The following is a 13,082-nucleotide window of genomic DNA, read 5'->3' as shown; positions in this document are numbered from 1 at the left end:
ATATATATATATATATATATATATATATATATATATATATATATATATATATATATATATATATACATATATATATATATATATATATATATATATATATATATATATATATATATATATATATATATATATATATATATATATATATATATATATATATATATATATATATATGTATACATTAATATATATATATATATATATATATATATATATATATATATATATATATATATATATATATATATATATATATATATATATATATATATATATATATATATATATATATATATATATATATATATGTATACATTAGAGCTTGTATGAAAGTATATTCCAAAACAGTATGTAGTTTAACACCTAGGACTCATTTCTCCTTCCTTGTTCTTGTGTGGAAATGTATTAAGAATAACTCCCCCGGTCCATCCATCATTTTCTGATGTACTGATTTTTGTGTAAAGGAGTTGCGGATACCATGACTCACCAGTTCATTAATGGTTTGAAAAACCAAAACGGCTTTGTAAATTGGGTATGTGTCGAGTGGTCCATTAAAGACCACTCGAGACTCAATAAAATGTCGACTTAACATGGTTGTAAACAGAGTTTTTATTTATTTTATTCAGCCGGGAATTGAAAAACAAACTGTGGCTCTACTGTAGGTGAGCTCTGGATGACAAACATTGATCCACACATTGTCTTCCGGTTATCTGGTGACAGCAGTGCAAACGGGTATGCCCAGACTTCCTTGTCTTTGGCTGCCTCCCTTAGTTTCATTGTCTTTGCCAGACCAGCTGTCCCTCCAACCTGTCCTAGTTCTTCCCCTCAGGCTCCTCCTGGTTGACATGCCCAGAACACCTCACCAGGGAGGTGTCCTATAGGTCAAGGAGGGACGGAGAACCAGCGTTCTCTACAGTAGACATTTGAGAGAGAGAGAGAGAGAGACTTTTATTAGTAGGTTGCACAGTGAAGTACATATTCCGTACAATTGACCACTAAATGGTAACACCCGAATAAGTTTTTCAACTTGTTTAAGTCGGGGTCCACTTAAATTAATTCATGATACAGATATATACTATCATATATACTATCATCATAATACAGTCATCACACAAGATAATCTAATTGAATTATTTACATTATTTACAATCAGGGGTGTGGAGGGGGGGGGGGGGTAGGATATGGACAGCAAGTAGTGGACATAGAGAGAGAGAGATGGAGAGAGAGAGAGAGAGAGAGAGAGAGAGAGAGAGAGAGAGAGAGAGAGAGAGAGAGAGAGAGAGCGAGAGAGAGAGAGAGAGATCAGGAGGCATAAGAAAAAGTATCTGCATTTGATTGTTTACATTTGATTATTAGCAATCCGGGGAGGGTGTTAGTTTAGGGTTGTAGCTGCCTGGAGGTGAACTTTTATTGCGGTTTTGAAGGAGGATAGAGATGCCCTTTCTTTTATACCTGTTGGGAGCGCATTCCACATTGATGTGGCATAGAAAGAGAATGAGTTAAGACCTTTGTTAGATCGGAATCTGGGTTAAAGTGGTTAGTGGAGCTCCCCCTGGTGTTGTGGTTATGGCGGTCATTTACGTTAAGGAAGTAGTTTGACATGTACTTCGGTATCAGGGAGGTGTAGTGGATTTTATAGACTAGGCTCAGTGCAAGTTGTTTAACTCTGTCCTCCACCTTGAGCCAGCCCACTTTAGAGAAGTGGGTAGGAGTGAGGTGGGATCTGGGGCAGAGGTCTAGAAGTAACCTGACTAGCTTGTTCTGAGATGTTTGGAGTTTAGATTTGAGGGTTTTGGAGGTGCTAGGGTACCAGGAGGTGCATGCATAATCGAAAAAGGGTTGAACGAGAGTTCCCGCCAGAATCCTCATGGTGCTTTTGTTGACCAGAGAGGAGATTCTGTAGAGAAATCTTGTTCGTTGGTTAACCTTTCTGATTACCTTGGTTGCCATTTTATCACAGGAAAGGTTAGCCTCTAGAATGGAACCTAGGTAGGTGACCTCATCTTTCCTGGTGATAATAATGTCACCCACTTTTATGGTGAAGTCATTGACTTTCTTAAGGTTGATGTGGGACCCAAACAGGATGGATTCTGTTTTACCCAAGTGTATGGATAGCTTGTTGTCAGCGAGCCAGGTGCAAGTTTTACAGAGCTCAGCACTGAGGATTTTCTCCACCTGTGACTTGTCCTTGCCGGATACCAGCAGGGCAGAGTCATCCGCAAACAAAATTTAATTTTAGTGTATTTATTTTGTCAGTTACAGAAGCGCTCTACTGCTTTGAAGGACTTTCTGCAAAACATCAAGTCAAAGATCATCTCTATGACAGCACTGTAGTGTTTGTTTTTTAAGAGTCTGCTGCAGAAATGTGAGGCTCTTACAAGTTTTTGAACTGAAGACGTGGGCCACAAGTTGAATAGTCCAAACGAGGAAAACCGAGCACCGGAAATTTAACCTTAAGGAACACTACTCATATAACTAAATACGTTTGTAAGTTAGCTAAACAAGCTAGAGCAACACCTTGGTTACATAAATCACATTACCAAAAAAAATGAAACTCCCAAAAAGATGATGTCTTGAAGAACGCGTTATATAAATCACAAGTTTAGACTCCAGTGTTCTATGTTTGCTAGCAAGGTGGTCATATTATGTTTGTTTCTATTTTTGAAACACGTCATTTAAGTCTACATAATATTTAATCAATCATCAATCAATCAATGTTTATTTATATAGCCCTAAATCACAAGTGTCTCAAAGGGCTGTACAAGCCACAACGACATCCTCGGTAATGATGGTTCTTTGGTGAAAAATGTTCATATATTATGTTTTACCGACCTATTTACAAGCCACATTTCTTGCTCCCTTTGAAAACAGCTCGTTTTGAGAGTCGGCATTATTAGATGCAAATGAACCCCTCCTCGCCACGCCCCCTCACGCTGAGTCAGCATTCATTAGGAAACCATTTCTAAATTGTTTAGCTTTCAAACTTTTACCATGCACTATGGACATTAACTCTAAAGGCTTAGTGGCCACATGCGTGGACAGCACCATTTAGCTCTTATTTCCAAAATTGTGTACACTACTGAACTGGGGTCTTATGGCCGCTTATGTGGACACTTATACTGCCATCTAGTGGTGTCAGAAGAGTATAACATACAATGGAATTTGGAAAAAAAAGTGTATAAATAAGAATTAGCATGTCACTAAACATGAAGTGCATGTTTGTGTACTTATGGACTAAGTACATCATATCAAAACATGATTCTTAGTTTTTATTCTAATTAGGGTCCAATATGCCCAAATAGCAAAGATAAATAAAATAAAAAACATGTAAACAAACAGCTTGGGCCTTAAGAGGTTAAGTGACTTTCACCCCAACAAAATACCCCAGATGATGTAGCGAGATCTGTAATTATACACTAAGGTTACATTTTCACAGAGTCTGTATCTCTCCAATGCTAAATCCTGGACATGTGTACACTACCGTTCAAAAGTTTGGGGTCACTCAAACAATTTTGTGGAATAGCCTTAATTTCTAAGAACAAGAATAGACTGTCAAGTTTCAGATGAAAGTTATCTTTTATTGGCCATTTTGAGCGTTTAATTGACCCCACAAATGTGATGCTCCAGAAACTCAATCTGCTCAAAGGAAGGTCAGTTTTGTAGCTTCTGTAACGAGCTAAACTGCTTTCAGATGTGTGAACATGATTGCACAAGGGTTTTCTAATCATCAATTAGCCTCCTGAGCCAATGAGCAAACACATTGTACCATTAGAACACTGGAGTGATAGTTGCTGGAAATGGGCCTTTATACACCTATGTAGATATTGCACCAAAAACCAGACATTTGCAGCTAGAATAGTCATTTACCACATTAGCAATGTATAGAGTGTATTTCTTTAAAGTTAAGACTAGTTTAAAGTTATCTTCATTGAAAAGTACAGTGCTTTTCCTTCAAAAATAAGGACATTTCAATGTGACCCCAAACTTTTGAACGGTAGTGTATGTTGACAGTACTTATCCATTCTACATCATGTTCATACTTTCACTGCTGCTTTGAACGTTTGTAAACAATGGAGGCTCAAGCCGGCTGCAGTAAAGTAAAAGTAAGCCACGCTACCAGTGACATCGTGAACATACCAACCGATTATATCACTAACTGGTCCATTGCCAAACACAGTAGGCACTGATCCAATTAAAAGTAGTTTTTAAGAAAATCATTATTTTTTTGCAGTAGGAAGGTGACGGTATTGCCTAACACTAGAAAGCTAAGTAAGTTAGCCACACAACAACTCGAGCTAACAATGCTAACGTATCATTCACACATTTCTACCCTACTGTTATTACTTACTGTTTCATTGTCTCCTCCATTGCCATTAATAGTAGTCACCGAGTCCACCATTAAAAGTAGTTTTTTGAAAAACCCATCAGGACTCTTCTCAGCTCATACTCAAAACGACTTCTTCTAGGTTGAAGGCGCAATGCCACAAATCACAAAAGTTCAAAGTAAAGCATTTTTAACTTCAGATGAGGTTGAACGTTTGTGTAGTGACTTAGGGTGTAACAGTACACAAAAAATTTGGTTCGGTACATACCTCGGTCTAGAGGTCACAGTTCGGTTCATTTTCGGTACAGTAAGAAAACAACAAAATATACATTTTCTGGTTATTTATTTACCAACATTTGTAACCAATGGCGTTATCCTTTTAACATTGCTTTAAAATAGCTCTGTAGCTACTTAATATGTCCGTGTGTACTGTAGAGGAGCAGCGGTTGTACCTCGAATTCCTCCTGGCTGACCAAATTGTCGTCTCGGCATAACCCAGACACGGTGTCATTTCTACCAACCAGCTATATTTTGTGTTTCTCCCAAAAGCAAACAAAAAAAATGGCAATTCTTCAAAGTTGTAGTGAGTGCAATATATTAATGCAAACATGTATGTCCCCCAGGTTTTGGGTGCCTTGGTGACACACCCAGCAGATGACAACTTGAAAGGTCTGAATCACGAGTGAGAAGAAAATATGAAGACGCTATTGAACATGGTATGCATCCTTGTCAGCTGCACGGTTCATAGTCATTGCCAAACTGATTGCAACAAACCGGTTGCACTTGAGTGGCACTCTAACCAGCAAACTATCCAAATCAACTGGACACTCGTGGAGAATATTTGTCGCACCACTGAAGATTGTGTGGAACTTCACTTCTCTCAGATTTGCCCACTTCAACTGCAACATGGCGACATGCTGTTGATGGATGCCGATGAAACTCTAAAGTCGTATGGGATCCAACTACTCAACGTCTCTAAGGACAACTTCGAGAGCTGTTCTGCAAACGGGTTGACTGAAGACCAGTTTGTTTTCCCTCATCATATAAATAGAAGCGAACAAATGGACAGCAAGTGGCTCAAAGCTGGTCACCAGTACTTCATAGCTCTGCATGACAAAGACAGTCAGCTGTGTAAACTCGGTTTAAGACTCAACGTGACGTTGAAGACCCAGGATTGTCAGTCCTCCCCTCTGGTTCCACTTTGCTCTGGGAATGGTGTTTGTCAAACGGACCAATGGGAACGGGCTTACTACTGTCGATGTCATCACCAATATTCTGGGAAGTTTTGCGAAAAATGTGATGCCTGTTTGAACAACCCCTGTAAAAACAACGGGGTCTGCTTGAGTAACGGATCTTCAGATCCACACCGCAGAATGTGTACATGTCTGTGCCCACCACATTTCACAGGTAAGAGCAAAAGACACTCATCACTTTGTTCTCAAAAATCACTGCATTACTCCCTTGTCAACCTTTAATGGCACTTAAACAGCAAACAATGGCCAATAGCTCCTAAACATATGAATCTTTGTGGCGGGTGTGTGAGTGACACGGCTGTTTTGTCTGATTTGGTAAACTGACAAATTTGCAAATCCAAATTTGACAGTAGATCTGACAGACTAACATCTTTGCTTCTGAGGATTATCCAGTCAAATCGGATCAGTACACCCCTTTGCTGCCAATAAAGATGGATAATCTTGGATGCAAAACAGCTGTGCAGTTTAGAAAAAGTGAAAGTGCTCATTAAGCGAGCAACTTCAGGTCACCTAATTACCAAAGCTTTAACATCAGAATAAAGAATGATGCCAATTAAATTGTAATATTACAGAAAATGAAACATTTTACCTGATTAAATCTGTAAATTTACAAGCATAAAATATAATATGCAGTTGAGGATACGGCCTCTCGATTATGCAAAATGTACTTTGTGATAATGTCATAACAGTACTGTGTGTCCCTATTCCATAGAGCTTGTTTATCAGCACCAAATGTAAAAACCGTCTTCCTCACTTCTTGGCTCGACTTTTTAGAGCACTTCTATCTCTAGCTGGGTCTGCTCTGTGTACATGTCCACCACTTCAGGCTTCGATACACATATTAAGATAAGGCCTTGAGCTCTGCCAACTATTGGTCAGTTAGCTGCAGATATGGGAACTTTAAGTTTGATTACTTTGATTTATTTTAGCAAGTAGCAACATTAGCACTGTAGCTACCATGCTAGTGTTGCTAACATTTCTGTCCGCCGACACCACTCCTTAAACGGGACCCATTGATGATTTTAATCTATATTTAACACACTTCCTTGGGGTCTAGATAATAGGTATTGGATATACAAAACACAAAACCAGTGAAGTTGGCAAGTTGTGTAACTCATAAGTAAAAACAGAATACAATGATTTGCAAATCTTTTTCAATTTATATTCAATTGAAAAGACTGCAAAGACAAGATATTTAATGTTTGAACTGAAAAACGTAATTTTTTTGGCAAATTATCATTAACTTAGAATTTAATGGGAGCCACACATTGCAAACACGTTGGCACAGAGGCATTTTTACCACTGTGTTACATGGCCTTTCCTTTTAACAACACTCAGTAAACGTTTGGGAACTGAGGAGACCAATTTTTGAAGCTTTTCAGTTGGAATTCTTTCCCATTCTTGCTTGATGTACAGCTTAAGTTGTTTGACAGTCTGGGGTCTCCGTTGTGGTATTTTAGGGTTCATATTGCACCACACATTTTCAATGGGAGACAGGTCTAGACTACAGGCAGGCCAGTCTAGTACCCGCAATCTTTTACTATGAAGCCACGCTGTTGTAACACGTGGCTTGGCATTGTATTGCTGAAATAAGCAGGGGCGTCCATGATAACGTTGCTTGGATGGCAATATATGTTGCTCCAAAACCTGTATGTACCTTTCAGCATTAAAGGTGCCTTCACAGTGTAATTTACCCATGCCTTGGGCACTAATACACCCCCATACCATCACAGATGTTGGCTTTTCAACTTTGCGCCTATAACAATCCGGATGGTTATTTTCCTCTTTGTTCCGGAGGACACGACGTCCACAGTTTCCAAAAACAATTTGAAATGTGGATTTGTCAGACCACAGAACACTTTTCCACTTTGCATCTGTCCATCTTGGATGAGCTCGAGCCCAGCAAAGTCGGCGGCATTTCTGGGTGTTGTTGATAAATGGCTTTCGCTTTGCATAGTACAGTTTTAACTTGCACTTACAGCTGTAACAACAAACTATAGTTACTGACAGTGGTTTTCTGAAATGTTCCTGAGCCCATGTCGTGGTATTCTTTACACACTGATGTCGCTTTTGGATGCAGTACCGCCTGAGGGATCGAATGTCCGTAATATCATCGCTTACGTGCAGTGATTTCTCCAGGTTCTCTGAACCTTTTGATGATATTACGGACCGTAGATGGTGAAATCCCTAAATTCCTTGCAATAGCTCCTTGAGAAATGTTGTTCTTAAACTGTTTGACAATTTGCTCACGCATTTGTTCACAAAGAGGTGACCCTCGCCCCATCCTTGTTTGTGAATGACTGAGCATTTCATGGAAGCTGCTTTTATACCCAATCATGGCACCCACCTGTTCCTAATTAGCCTGTTCACCTGTGGGATTTTACGAAATAAATGTTTGATGAGCATTTCTTGACTTTCTCAGTCTTTTTTGCCACTTGTGCCAACTTTTTGGAAACATGTTGCAGGCATCAAATTCCAAATGAGCTAATATTTGCAAAAAATAAAATCTAAAAAAATAATCTTTGCAGTCTATTCAATTGAATATAGGTTGAAAAGGATTTGCAAATCATTGTATTCCGTTTTTATTGACCATTTACACAACGTGCCAACTTCACTGGTTTTGGGTTTTGTACTTTGGTGTGTATTACGTGTAAATGTTTCTACACAGTCACATTTATAACCTACTTTCTGCGTGTGTCTGAAACAGTTTGCAGAGGTGTTCTCATTTGATCACAAATGGAACCATCCATGCCGCAGCCTCTCTAAAAGTATCTATTTATCTTTTAAAAATGTGCACTTTTAAATATATTTACTGCAGACATTTTTTTTCAGACACAGTCAAAAAATAAACTTCATAAATAATATATAGATTCACCCAATCACACTTTTAGGTACACCTGAACACTCTCGGCTCAATACAGAGCTGCATAAAACAAAACTGCTTTTACCAGCATTTATGTGACTGCATAGCGCAAGTCAATGTTACAATGCGCATGATAGGATTAGTTAAAAAATAATTATTTATCCTACCTTATCTTGTGCTTCCTCAAACCAAGTAGAAATGTTGCCATGGTGCCGTCTTTTCCCGTGAGAGTTTAGCAGCAAATCCATTTTTGTCGTGGCCCATCTTGACAGAACAATCCTGCGTAGAAGGTTGTGGACAAATGAATATGGAATTATTGATTTTATATACATCAGAGCAGGTGGTATGGCATGAAACAAGAAGGAATGACAATGGAGGGTCTATACAGCAACCATAACAGTCTCACAGACTGAAACTTTGGAGGAGACAGCATGCACTGGAAATGACCACATAAGTACGTCCGCTACACTGTGACATCACAAATGACCCACTGTAAAAAAAACAACAACAACTCCAAAATGCAACATTCAGAGGCATCTAAAATATGCAAGAGACATGTACCCCTTTTTATGGGTATTTTAGAAGCAGTCTTGCAGTGCATCTGCATTCACACAGTGTGCTCATTGGAGAGAGATTTTTTCCATGTAAGAAATATTTTATTAATATATAATTTATGTAAAAAAAACCAAAATACTGAAGGACACCAAAACCCATCAATTTAATTTGTTTTAATTAACCCCTTAAGTCCTCAAGCCGCTAAAAAAAATTACAAAATGATATGGCGGAATAGACGATATTTCAAAATTTTTTTTATTTCTGACTGGTCAAAGTGTTGGCACACACGTAGAACAGAGGATTCTTCTGTCCACTGTCTGTCCGTTCAGCACAAGAAACAGAAAACGCAAAAATGGTGCACGCAATACGGTGATGAATGTTGATCAATCACATTGCGTGTGCTCAATAATAATATTTGCATAGTCTCCTCCCACTATTGTGGCCGTTTTGTTGATCAGCATATATTTTGCATATTAATGAAGACAGCGACGCAAAATGGATTGCACGCCTTATTCTGCTCACTTAAGACGCAATGCACTTTGCACACGTTTAGTGGATCAGCTCTGCGTGTGCTATCAGGTTTGCACGTGTTTTAGTACACACTAACCTTTGTTAGATCAGGCCTTTGCTGCTTTATAATAGTGAGTGACTCATTTTAAATGCCAGCCAGTTAAGTTTCTTAAATAAACAAATGACGGACTGAATGACTGAGCACAGCACAGTGTGCCGCTGGCTTGCACGTTACGTACTTACTTGCCTTAAATTAGTTCCCACCAATCGGGTTATATTTAGACAATATGTCAATGATTAGTTAATTAACCGATTTGTGGGGTGCGGGGTTCTAATAAAATAATCTATTTTCATGACTTCGGTTGTCATTTTTTCAAATAAATGCACGATACAGAGCACAAGCATGTTCAATAATTTTTTTTTTTTTTTACTGAATTTATCCAAATAATTATCAACAAAATAGTTAAGGCCTAACACAAACGATGATGGCAAAATTGTTTCACTTTCAAATGACTGTGCTCATTAGAGGTGGGAATCTTTGGGTACCTCAAGATTTGATTACAATTACGATTATGGAGCTACGATTACATGAAAAATTTCTTATTGATGCATGTATAATTTATGTATATTGATGCTGTTTTATATTTATTTTCGTTTCACTAAAAAAAGCTTTTATCACTCGCAACTTAAAAAGAAACCGTGCATTTGTAATAAGAAATAGTTAAATGAATTCTCACATTTACTTACTGTAGTTAACGGACTATAAGGCACACTTCAAATCTTTTTTTGTCTCAAAACTCGACAGTGCGCCTTATAACACGGGGCGCCTAATGTAAGGAATACGTTTGGTTGAGCTTACTCCCCTCGAAGCTATTTTATTTGGTACATGGTGTAATGATAAGTGTGACCAGTAGATGGCAATGAAACATAAGAGATAAGTGTAGACTGCACTTTGATTGCAATATGTCTCAAGTAAACAACACTGACATTTTAGATGTTCCATTGAAAATATAGAACATTACACACGGTGCTCAAAAATCTATCAAAATGTTTTAGTACAACTTTGGTAAGCTATAAATATACTCCCCCCCTAATCCACAGGCAAGTATGGCGTGGCTTCATAGTAAACAAGTGCGGGTACTAGACTGGCCTGCCTGTAGTCCAGATCTGTCTCCCATTGAAAATGTGGCGCATTATGAAGCCTAAATGGAGACCCCGGACTGTTGAACAACTTAAGCTGTACATCTAGCAAGAATGGGAAATAATTCCACCTGAAAAGCTTCTAAATATGGTCTCCTCAGTTCCCAAATTTAGTTTCTCAGTTCGAACACTAAATATCTTGTCTTTGCAGTCTATTCAATTGAATATAGCTTGAAAAGGATTTGCAAATCATTGTATTCTGTTTTTATTTACTATTTACACAACTTGCCAACTTCATTGGTTTGGGGTTTTTGTACTAATAGCATATGTTTGTTGCCTAACTATGAAGCAATGCTAACAAACAGGTTGCTGATAGATAGGCTTATAGATGCCCCCCCCCCCCCCCTCCCCCTGAACCTGTTAGAACACTTTTGGGATGAATTAGAACGGAGACTGAGAGCCAGGCCTTCTCAACCAACATCAGTGTGTGACCTCACCAATGCACTTTTGGAAGAATGGTCGAAAATTCTTATAAACACACTACGCAACCTTGTGGACAGCCTTCCCAGAAGAGTTGAAGCTGTAATAGCTGCAAAAGGTGGACCGACATCATATTGAACCCTATGGGTTAGGAATGGGATGGCACTTCAAGTTCATATGTGAGTCAAGGCAGGTGGCCAAATACTTTTGGCAATATAGTGTATAATCTTATGTTGGTTGGTTGTCTGTTCACATATCAACTTTCTTTGTGTTAGGAACAAACTGCTCTGAAGTCATTGGAAAGGAAAACTGCAAGAGGATGTGCACCGAAGGGACGTGCGTTCAAGTGTCATCGACCTCCTTCAAATGCTTTTGTAGGGCCGAATTCTCAGGTAGGCAGTTTAGCAAATCCAACCGTGACATTCACTTCGGGGCCTCTCTCTCTGGAAAAGGTCAAAGCTGAAAACTTTTTTTTTCGATCAAAGATCAGCATTTTCTCACAGGCTTTAAATTTGATCCCGCTTTATATTTGTAATCATAATCATCGCAGCAGCTGCATTTTAAATCAAACACTTCAGAAAGCGACATTAAGAGGGGCTGATATACAGCTGTAGAAAAGCCACAAAGAGCTGCGGGCTAACAGAGCGTGTCACAGTTTATAAAACACAAGTTTACAGCTACTAATTAAAATGTCATTTATATTACATTGTTCCTGCTGATCGCATTATTTCAGAAGTTTGATACAGCTGTGAGTTTTCAAAAGTTGATAGCTGCCACATTTATTAATTCTGTTATAACTCACACAAGATTTCACAATGATGAAACTACAGTCGGAAGGGGAGTCATCTGGCCAGTTTGTTGCGCTTTACCTGACACAGGAAACATGACAAATGGTGGGGGCAGGGGATGCACTATCCACTTTATGACTAGATGGCATTAGAGTGTTGAATATCTTCAATCAATCAATCAACGATTATTTGTATAGCCCTTAATCCCAGGTGGCTCGAAGGGCTGCACAAACCACAATGACATCACTGTGCGAGTCCAATTCATTCAGGGCAAGCAGATGATTGGCGGAGGTCTCCATTCAGGTCATAGAAGAGTGGTCCACATGACTTAGAACAGCTAGCAGTTCCTCCAGACTGGTATTTGTCAGGTTCAAACACTGTTGACATCTATTAAACAGACAAAGAAGCAAGGAATCAAACAGATACAGAATTAAATTTAGCTCAATTGAGGAGAAACATCTGGGCTGTACTCTTGCACAGTGTCCCACCACGCTCTGACGAAAGATTGTACGCCTCCTCTTTTATTTGGACTTTCCCTGATTACGTGGCAACAGCTGTTTCTAAAGGAAGGGGGTCGTAAACAGCCGCTGCCTTTGGTCACAAAACAGCTAAAAGAAAAGTTGCCTTGAGGGGGTCAGGTCCTGCTTCCTCTCCGCTTTGTAGATCTCGGGTCAAGACAAAATGTTCCTGTGGATTACAATACATCAAAGAAACCGACACCTTCATGTCTCTTCCCATCCTACACAGTGGAGTTGTACAAGCCTTTTGATTGGTAAGATCAAAGACAGCTTTTGTCCTCTCGCCGGGAACTCATTGAAACACAAAGTATCTTGGATACAATTATTCTGACAGTATCTCTCCAGTCTGGCCATCTGTAAACATCTCCTTGTAGGAAAGGGGGGCAAAAAAAACGAGAAGTGGGAGGTCAACTGGTCTAAAACTGGTTAAAAACTAATCAGACATGCACGCACAATTAGATTATTCACATGTTTTTTTTGTTTGTTGTTTGTTTCATTTTTTTCTCCATGTTCTGTGCTTATGGTATGCTTGTAATGTGTAATGTCCTGCGATGTATGTATTATTTTGTATCATGACCTGTTGAATGTTTACTGTATTAACCTGCCTTAGGACAACGGATGAAAATTCGCTGTTGTGCTAACTCCGGCATA

The 13,082-nt window shown here is 38.8% G+C and overlaps 1 protein-coding gene across 2 annotated transcripts; it reads left to right on the top strand.

Moving 5' to 3' along the window:
* Nucleotides 1-5,096: 5,096 nt before the first annotated feature.
* Nucleotides 5,097-12,734, top strand: LOC133656809 (protein eyes shut homolog). Of its 2 annotated transcripts, XM_062057656.1 has the most exons (3): nt 5,097-5,731; nt 11,401-11,517; nt 12,183-12,734. In XM_062057656.1, the coding sequence occupies exons 1-3, from the start codon at nt 5,239-5,241 to the stop codon at nt 12,221-12,223; spliced, it is 651 nt and encodes a 216-aa protein (XP_061913640.1). In that variant the 5' UTR covers nt 5,097-5,238; the 3' UTR covers nt 12,224-12,734. The 2 variants fall into 2 exon arrangements, with proteins under 2 accessions (XP_061913640.1, XP_061913639.1); XM_062057655.1 differs by lacking the exon at nt 12,183-12,734 and having other exon boundaries at nt 11,401-11,797.
* Nucleotides 12,735-13,082: the final 348 nt, after the last annotated feature.

The sequence above is a fragment of the Entelurus aequoreus genome, linkage group LG09 (assembly GCF_033978785.1).
Source record: "Entelurus aequoreus isolate RoL-2023_Sb linkage group LG09, RoL_Eaeq_v1.1, whole genome shotgun sequence".
NCBI lineage: Eukaryota > Metazoa > Chordata > Actinopteri > Syngnathiformes > Syngnathidae > Entelurus > Entelurus aequoreus.
The sequence above is the reverse complement of the archived record's forward strand: the minus strand, read 5'-3'. Positions and strand labels throughout refer to the sequence as shown.